Source organism: Syngnathoides biaculeatus, chromosome 11, assembly GCF_019802595.1.
Source record: "Syngnathoides biaculeatus isolate LvHL_M chromosome 11, ASM1980259v1, whole genome shotgun sequence".
NCBI classification, from domain to species: Eukaryota; Metazoa; Chordata; class Actinopteri; order Syngnathiformes; family Syngnathidae; genus Syngnathoides; species Syngnathoides biaculeatus.
The window spans coordinates 31,142,482-31,151,716 of record NC_084650.1 but is presented as its reverse complement, the minus strand read 5'-3'; the positions used below and the strand labels follow the sequence as shown (position 1 = coordinate 31,151,716).

At 49.3% G+C, this 9,235-nt stretch overlaps 1 protein-coding gene across 2 annotated transcripts; it reads left to right on the top strand.

The window, feature by feature from the left end:
• Positions 1 to 608: 608 nt before the first annotated feature.
• Positions 609 to 9,131, top strand: rest (RE1-silencing transcription factor). 2 transcript variants are annotated; one of them, XM_061834416.1, is made up of 6 exons: positions 609 to 868; positions 3,675 to 3,925; positions 3,998 to 4,531; positions 4,818 to 4,978; positions 5,088 to 5,171; positions 7,286 to 9,131. In XM_061834416.1, exons 2-6 carry the CDS (start codon positions 3,699 to 3,701, stop codon positions 8,803 to 8,805), a joined length of 2,526 nt encoding a protein of 841 aa, XP_061690400.1. In that variant the 5' UTR covers positions 609 to 868; positions 3,675 to 3,698; the 3' UTR covers positions 8,806 to 9,131. The 2 variants fall into 2 exon arrangements, with proteins under 2 accessions (XP_061690400.1, XP_061690399.1); XM_061834415.1 differs by lacking the exon at positions 609 to 868 and adding an exon at positions 944 to 1,269 and having other exon boundaries at positions 7,286 to 9,129.
• Positions 9,132 to 9,235: the final 104 nt, after the last annotated feature.

The following is a 9,235-nucleotide window of genomic DNA, read 5'->3' as shown; positions in this document are numbered from 1 at the left end:
GTTGGTGTTAGGGAGGGAGATGCAGGAGAAGGTTCGGCTTAGATGGAAAAAGATGACGCGCTGTGGCGACCCCTAGCGGGATAAACCGAAAGTAAAAGAGTATTATCATCATTATTCTCAAATGGAAAAAAAGACTTTAATAACCTGATTTGTATGTACGTGTACGTTTATACAATTCCAGTGAATTTCCATTAGTTTTAAATATGTGCGCTTGTTTTCATGTTCGCCGCTGACTCCAATTAGCCGCTAGTTTGCAGAAGCCACTGAAGTGAGAGCTTTCCCGCGATGACGTCAGGGCTCGCTGTTAAAATCACTCTTAAGTACTTGGTTCTTCTTCTTAGCGGATCACAAAGGAACGAATCACTCTTTAGTTTCTCCGTACAGCAGTTGAGTGAAGCGATCTTTGTGGACTTCAATTTGTTCCCTCTCTTCCATGTTGCTGAGTGGCGCTTGCCGCTCAACGGTCATTGGCCGAAGTGAGTGACGTCGGTGGCGAGTGGCAAATCCGTCCCGCCCCCGCCCCCGCCCCCCCAGGCCTAACCCTGCTCATTGGTCACTCTCCGCATCCTCCGAAGTGAGTGACAGAACGCTTCAACAGTTCCGTTTCCGCTCCCGGGCGACTCGCTCGCCTCACGGTGGCCAAGCAAAAGGAAACTGAGTTGGATCGGTTTGTTCATTAAAAAGTCCTAAGTCCTTTGGAAGAAATTGTTGGCCAACGTAACACGAAGAGTGACAAAAGCTACAAAGGCTCGCTGTCATTTCCCCATCATTATTGACAACAACAACAAGAACAATGCCCACGCAATCACTCATGATGCGACCGAGTCGAATTATGAACGGACGCTCCAGGTGGAACTGACACTGATTGGTAATATAAAGTACACGTGTCTACTTAGCATCAAAATTTGGTTTTATTGAGCAATTTGGTTCAGATGGGTTCAATTTGAGAACATTTTTGTTACTTTTGTAATTATTCAAAAATCAAGTACCCGTTCTACAGTAAAATGTACGGTTGAAAAACTGTAGCAAAATCGATAAGAATTGTAAACAGAAAGTAATGTAGCAAATTAATTATTTGTAGTCAAGTTAGAGATTGTTTTTTTGTTTGGAGTTGTGTGCGGGCCAACGTGATGACGTCACACACGCGACGTCAGTCGGTGGGCTGTGCAGGAATGTGCGCAAACTTTTCTTCCTTCTCCTTCGTCGTCGTCGTGTGAAAGTTGTCCGAAAGCCAGCGGCTCGCTCGACAAATTCGTCGCCGAAGAGCGGGTGAGTGAGTCCGGGTTCTGGGTGACGCTGGCGAACCTGACCTTCCGTCGATCGTTGCAGACAAACTTTGGGCACTCTGCGGAAAATGGAGGCGAGCGGAAAGAGCACCAAAAAAAAAAAGAGCAAAAGGCGGAGGCGCTGTCCGCCGCTGATCAGGACCATGGCTAACACTTTGAAAGCGACACTTTGGCCTTCTTTGATTGCTCCTCAGCCTCGTCACTTGCACTTTTGGGGAGGCTTCCCCCCCCCCCCCCCCGGCTCCCCGCTCGCTCACTCGGTGGCTGTTTGCTTCCGCAAACTTTGTTGAAAAGTGTCATGGTGGCACGTCAGAACAGCACATGTTGGTTTGACAGCTTCATTTTCAATCTTTCTGCTTTGAATCTTCTCTCTTCGTTGTGCTTCTACATTTTGGGGGACAGTTCATGCGCAACCGAAATCAATGAAAATTGTGAGTAAAAGGCTTCCAACTTTGTGCTTGACGGTTGAAAGATTTCCCCTAATCTGAAGGAGTGTCCTCGATGTGCTTTTTGGTTTTGTCTTTTTTTTTTTTTTTTGGTTAGTTTGTTTTGCTGCTTTTGCGATGGAGGCGCTGTCGACCCTGGTGGTGCTGTTTCAAAATGGCCGACCAGCCCCTACCCCCTACCCCCCACCCCTCTTGCAAACTGCGAACTTTGTCACTGACGCATTCTTCATAACAATGACGTCAGTAGAAGTGCTCAAACTTCTTCCTTTCATGCAGTCCTCAATCTTCTCAAATGGAGCACACCAACTTTTGGACCTTCCTAAAATGACCCCTTTAAAGTAAATAAACAAATAAAAAGCACTTTGTAGTGTCTAGAGGTGGAATAAAGTCACAAAGTCCCAAGTGCTTCCCCTCAAGTCCCGAGGAAAGTTCCAAGTCGGGATAGGCAAGTCCTTCACTTAGAGCTTCAAGACCTTTTGAGCCATTTACAGGAGAAACTAAATATATTGTAACATATATAATATGGATATCATCTTTTAGATCTGGATATGATCTTTTTTTCCTTCTTCTTCTTTTCTCAAAACTATATCAACAAGTGCATTGAACGCCCTCAAAAAACCAAGGATACTAATCAAAATGTTTCCGCCTTCGAAACTGGTTAATTAATGGCCCTTTCAAAAGTGATTGATGATACCTTTTCAGTTATTCTCTTTAAGATGCTCTGACTTTTTCCTCACTTTATTTCTGAAGTGACGTTAAATTAGTCATCGAGTATTCTACAGGCAACTCTATTGGAATAAGGAGGTATAAGGACCAAATCATTTTGCTTGGTTAAAGACAAGCTGAAACATTTCACTTTCTTTATGAAAGGGCAAATGGTTTCCTCTGAGACAGTCTGCCATATTTTCCTTGTATTCACTTTGTGCATCATTTTTTCATTATTCTTGACATGTACTTTGAATGCTTATTTTTGGCTCAGGGTCGTGGGGCTTGCAACGGATGACGCCATTTACATGTAAAATGCACTTTTACTAAGGGTTTTCAGCAAGACTGCGCAGATCAGGGAGGATGCCAAAGCATTCGTGCTTGATGTTGCCAAGAAACTTTTTTTTTTTTTTTTTGTATAAAGTCAAGATAATCAAATGAATCAAAGACACGCCTTCGTCGGCGAGAAGTATTCGCCGTCGTACAGTCGTGATGGCAAATCTAATTGAAATATGTTCACAATTAACGGATGGAAGTCCCAACGCCTGCATGGAGCTTCATCTTAACGCCGTATGAAACAGATTCCAAAGCGTCAGCAAAACCGGGCCGCAGCAGAAGTCGCATTCATGTTGAGAAGTACTTTTGTCATCATTGGTTCGCAACGTCATTCCAATCTTATTTCAATCTGAAGGCGTTGGTTCTACATAAACGCTCAAATACACCTGTATTTAGTTTTTAAACTATTGCACGGCTCTTTTGAAACCCCATTTTCAAATATTTGGCACTTATGGCTCTCTCAGCCGAAAAAGTTCCCGACCCCTTGGCTCGGGGACTCACAGTTCCGAGGTCTGGGGTTCAAATCCCGGCCCCGCCCGAGTGAAGTTTTCACGTTCTCCCTGAGGCCGCGTGGCTTTTCTCTGTGCTTACTTGTGCGGCCCTGACAAAAGAAATCTACGTCAACTTGTGGTTCGGCTGAACGGAGACACCAACAGTCCTAACATCGACTATCGTCATCGCTGCTGGCCGTGCGGTGACATGTTGTGCTTAGAAAAGAGATTTTTGAAGCCCCCCGCGATGGATTCTGAGTATTAGGACAGTTTGAAGTGAACGGTGGCGCTGAACGATGAAGAAGTTGTTCATTGGCGAATCGATGAGTTGTCAACGACTCGATTAATCGTTGCACCACTCATTCCTTTATTGTCCTCACGTGGACTTTATCAGGCCGCTTTCTGTTTAGGAGGCCGAAATCAAAAAAGTCAGCATGGCCGCTCCCTCCGTGTTCTCGATGGAGACGTTTCCGCTGATGGACGACGACGTCCGCAGTTCGGCGGCCCCGCAGCTGGTCATGCTGGCCAACGTGGCGGCCGTGGCGGCCGTAGACGGCGGCGGCGCCCTGGCGGAAGGGAGCGTGGCTGACGACAAGGAGATGATGGAGCTCAAGACGGTGCCGTGCGGGTACTCGGATAGCGAGGATGAGAGCGTCGTCAGGTGAGCGCCCCCTACCGACGCGCGGGGGAACCGTGTACACCCGCCTTGACGAGACGTGGCCTTGGTCCGCAGGTACGGTTACGACAACCGCGACGTCTGCGTCAATTACGCTGAGGCCCCGGGGCTCGACGCCACGCGAGGACAGAACGGCGGACGGGAAGACGATGGCGAATTCCCGCCGGCGAAATCGAGCGGCCCCGTCCCGCCCCCGCACAAAGACGCACCTGCGGCGCCCGCCGTCCCCGCCCCGCCACCGCACAAAGACGCACCTCCGGCGCCTGCTGTCCCCGCGGAGGGGCCGAAGAAGAAGAAGCCCTTTCATTGCAAACCGTGCCACTTTCAGGCTCACGACGAGAAAGGATTCGTAGACCACCTGCGGACGCACGCAGTCAGCAAGATGGCGGTGGTGAATCGCGTGGAGGGGCGCAGCAGACTGAAGGCCAAAGAGGCCCAGACGGCCCCGGACGGCCGCGGCGAGGATGCGACGGCGACGGCGGGGGACGCCAAAGGCCTGATCCGGTGCGAGCGCTGCGGTTATAACACCAACCGCTACGACCACTACGTGGCACACCTCAAGCACCACAGCAAGGACGGGCAGGACCACAGGTCAAGCACATTTTTTTTTTTTTTTCCTTTTTCTTTCTTTGGACCTTGATACGCTTCAGCTCTCGTCCTCTTACATTTCTCTTTGCTTCTTGTCCTTTCCATCCAGCCTTTTGTTTTTTCGTCACACGCTTTCACTTTTTTTCCCACTTCCTCTTTTTCATGCTTTCGTACTCTATTATTTTGGTGTCTTCTTTCTCTCTAAGTCCAGTCTCATTCATTTGTGTCTCGCTCTCCCTGACCACGGGTCACCGACCCGACAACTGACGGCGTGCTGGTGCTGTTGCAGAGTGTTCAAGTGCACGTTGTGCGCGTACAGCACGGTCAGTCAGTACCACTGGCGCAAGCACCTGCGAAATCACTTTCCCAGCAAACTGCACACGTGCACTCAGTGCTCCTACTTTTCCGACCGCAAGAGCAACTACATCCAGCACATCCGGACGCATACTGGTGAGCCGCACGGACGCACGCACGCGTTTTAGGCCCACGTTACGCCGCACGGACGCACGCACGCGTTTTAGGCCCACGTTCCGTCAATTTGCCGCTGTCCATGTTCCAGGTGTGCGTCCGTTCCAGTGTCCGTACTGCGACTACTCCAGCTCTCAGAAGACCCACCTGACCAGACACATGCGGACACACTCCGGTCAGTAGGCCGTACGCAAAGTCAGCTTTACTTCCGCCGCTCCAATTTGCTGGACAACTTAGAAGGTTGCACAAACGATGCATGTGTATTGACAGTGCTTCCTTGTTGTGACTTTTGTCTGTCCTCTCAAGCGCTCAAATGGCAAAGCAACACGGTAAAAACCAATTGTGTGTGTGTGTGTGTGTGTGTGTGTGTCTCACGGTTGTTGATGTAGTCATGTTTTGAAGACTCGGTAGGCAGCTTTGCGTTTTGCATATATTCACTTTGCAAGGCCAAAATGAATGAAAGTGCTCCACAAACACTTCAATTGGCAAAGGCCCAATGCGGACGGGTGAAAATTCAGAGTAAATTTGGGTCATGTGAATTACAATCTTGTTAGTCTGTGCATGTTCCGTCTTGACGTAAATGTGCTGGGACGCCATCGTTTACGCCTTTGACAACGTGGCGGCTTCCGACCGGAGCTGCTGTGCGACGGAGCCGTTTTCATCTCCGTGCAACCTGATTTTGTCAAGATGATGTTTTTACAAATATGAAAAACAATCCCGACTGCGATGCTAAATACCTCCATCATGATCAAACGTATCGGTAAAACGATTCAGATTCAATTTTGTGCACGTTTGCACCAGATTGAAATTGATCACGTCACACGTAAACAGTTGACGTTCAATCTTTTCTTCTTGTGTAGCGGTTAAAAGTATGAGCCTGGTTCGAGTGTCTTCCTGTGTGACGTGAGCGTATGTTTGCATGGGCTGCACAATTATGGCCAAAGTAATCATCATCATTTTTGTTTTTGAATGATGTTACGTATATAGGCACTTCCCGAAAGTTCCACAAAGATTCACATCCGACGACATAATAGCGTACGTACTCCAGAATGTACGTAAGAAGAATAAATACATAAGTAAATATAGACACTCGTAAGAATGAAACAGGAAACCAAGTCTTTGATTCTGACAGGAAAAGCGTCCTTTCTTTTCCTTAATCTGCCACCATTTTGACTTGATGCGCATATGCCCAGATGTACCCGTGCTCGCTGATCACTCGCATTACGTAGCGGTTCCCTGCCTCGAGTCGATAAAATATCCACGCAACGTTCGACGGTGGAGCTGCACGTATGCGCTCGGGAGACTGCAATGGCAGCAGATCAATTGGATGAAGTTGTGCAAAATTCATTTCACCCATTGCGGCAAATGAGGGCCAAGCGCTGCCGCTAACTGGTAGCTACGGTAGCCAGCCGACTTAACAGAAAATGATGTTGCCAGCCAGCATCGATTCACAGATCTTGCAGCACGGAGAGCCCCACAAAATGCCACGATGCAGCGAAGGGATCCCCGTTAAAATAAGCCATCAAAATCAAAAACCTTTGGCAAAAGAAATGCGATGAGGAGTTAACCAGGTGCTATCGATGGTTTTGGAATGAATTGAGTTTTTATATTTTTGGACAATTACGCAACTTTTATTTTGGGACAGTACAAGGAGTTACTACTTGGTTGTGATTCACTAGTCATTCATTACTGTCAATACGCATAGCGATTGGGGAGTCGGGTGTCGCGTTTACAGTCTGAGGTCTAGTTTTGATCGATATGATTTTTGATACGATATCGCGATTCAACTTCAGTTATTTGCACAGGCCTAGTTTTTGTCCGGCTTTCTGGGTCCCTCCCACTTTCCACAACCAAAGACTGTAGCACACTGGCTTTACTGAATACTCGGAATTGTATTTAGATGTGAATGCTCGTTTGTTTATATGTGCCCTGACATTGAATGGCGCCTGGTCTGTCTGTCTGTCTGTCTGTTTCCCTGCAATTGGCCGGCGACCAGTCCAGGTCGTACCCTGTACCCTGCCTTTCCCCAAAGTCAGATGGGTTATCCCTAACCCAAATAGGACAAGGACTGTAGAAAACGACTGTCTGGTTGTCTTGAGTGAAAACTGTTGGTTGTCTTCTGTTTGTTTGACAAACACTGCCATTGTGACACATTTGTCCCTTCAGTCACATCCGACGGCTTCCACCTGACGCTCCAGTTGACTTCCTGTCTGATGGACATCATTTGCTGATGACGTCAGGTGAAGCTGCATGATCCCTATCCTGATGCTTGTTGTGTTTTGTGCCCAGGCGAGCGACCTTTCAAGTGCGAGAGCTGCAACTACCTGGCAGCAAATCAGCACGAGGTGACCCGCCACGCCCGCCAGGTCCACAACGGTCCCAAACCGCTGGCGTGCCCCTACTGTGAGTACAAGACGGCCGACCGCAGCAACTTCAAGAAGCACGTCGAGCTCCACCTCAACCCTCGCCAGTTCCTCTGCCCACTGTGCAAGTACGCCGCGTCCAAGAAGTGCAACCTGCAGTACCACATCAAATCGCGACACTCGGGCTGCAATGTCACCGTAGACGTCTCCAAGGTCAAATTGAGGGTCAAAAAACCCGAGGAGCCTTCCAAAACAAATCTGTCCGGCGGGGAGGAGGACTGTGATGGCGAGGAGGCAGACAAGGAGCCGGTTCCTCGAGACAAACCGTCTGGACCAATTAAGGAGCCCATTCCTCGCGACAAACCGTCTGGTCCCATTAATCTGTCCGTCAGAAAGAGCGGAAAACCGCGGCAGAGTGAAGACGAGCCAGAAGTGAGTCCCGGGGAATCCAATGGTTCTGCGGTGAAAGTGGAGCAGGAGAAAACTATCACGACAAGACAAAAGAAGTCGAAGGAGAACCAGGAAGACGTGGTCAGAGTCGTGAAGGCCAAGAGAAGAGTCAAGAAGACAATGACCGATAAACCGTCTGACTTGGAAGCAACAAAGGACAAGAGGGAGAAGTTGGAAGTGGAAGGAACGGCGGGGCAGCACGCTGGAAATGAAAGGGGCAAGCCGAGGAGGTCCGGCAGCAAGAAGTCTGAACAAGAAGACCCTACTCCACAAGGTCTTCAGAAGGACGCCAAAAAGAGGAAAGCGGTACAAGCGCTCAACATTTCGGGCGCACCCACCTCCAAGGTCCGGCGGCTCCGAACCAGCAACAAGTCCAATCCCACTTCAAAATACAAGCACGGTTCCAATGTACCGCCCTCGTCCAGCTTGCCTACCAAAAGGGCCAGGAGATCCACCAGAAAGCCTTTGGCAGATCAGCCAGAGAGCCAGCCCGGCGTTCCGGATGTGCCAGAGAGCTCCACGCGCCCAGTTGAGTCGACCGCCGCGCCGGTAAAGGCCACGAAGCCCTTCGTCAGGACAGAAGAAAGTCCCGCAGACGGGGCTGCTGACGCAACCCCTGCACCGCCCACTCCGGCTAAAGCCTCCCCCCTGCCGCCGGAGTCCCTTCCAGGGAGTTCCTGCAAAGCATTGGACCTCGAGGACGACGAAGGTGTCCACAGCAGCCACGAAGGAGGCGGCGACTGCGGCAACGTCAGCGACAACAGCGACGGTGCCTCCGAAGGCAGCGACGACTCGGGACTCAACGGAAATGGCGCTGAAAAAATGGCCACTGACCCAGAGACGCCCACCCATGAAATTCCCACGCCGACCGAGCTCAAAAGTCACGTGTGCATCTTCTGTGACCGACATTTCCCCGTGGAGGCAGAATACCGTCGCCACCTCAATCGCCATCTTGTCAACGTGTACTACATGGACGCAACGCCGACGGGCAACTGAACCCTTGCCGAACACTGAGCGGTCCTCTGCGACGTCCCTCTGAAGCCAAAGCACAAACACCCATTTGAAAAATACGGGCAGCAGGCGGCGTCCGCGGGCAAGCAGGTCGACGAAAACCTCCAAAATAGATTTTCTTGATCACATTCAGCTCACTAAACATTTCACCTTGTTGTGCATTTTTTTTTTTTTTTTTTTTTTTTTTTTACTTTGTGTCAACCTCATCAGCTGTTGGCAGCCACTTGATCAATGTTAAATTGATTCTAAAAGGTTCAATTCTCATTAAATCCGACGTGAAAAAGTGAGTGCCCGGAGTTGTGTGGACATTCTATATTAGGGCTCAAACAAGTCACCATTTGACACACGTCTGGATTTCTGGCCCTCTTTTTGGATGGATGTAAAATTCTAATTTTTAAAAATGTACTTTTTTGAA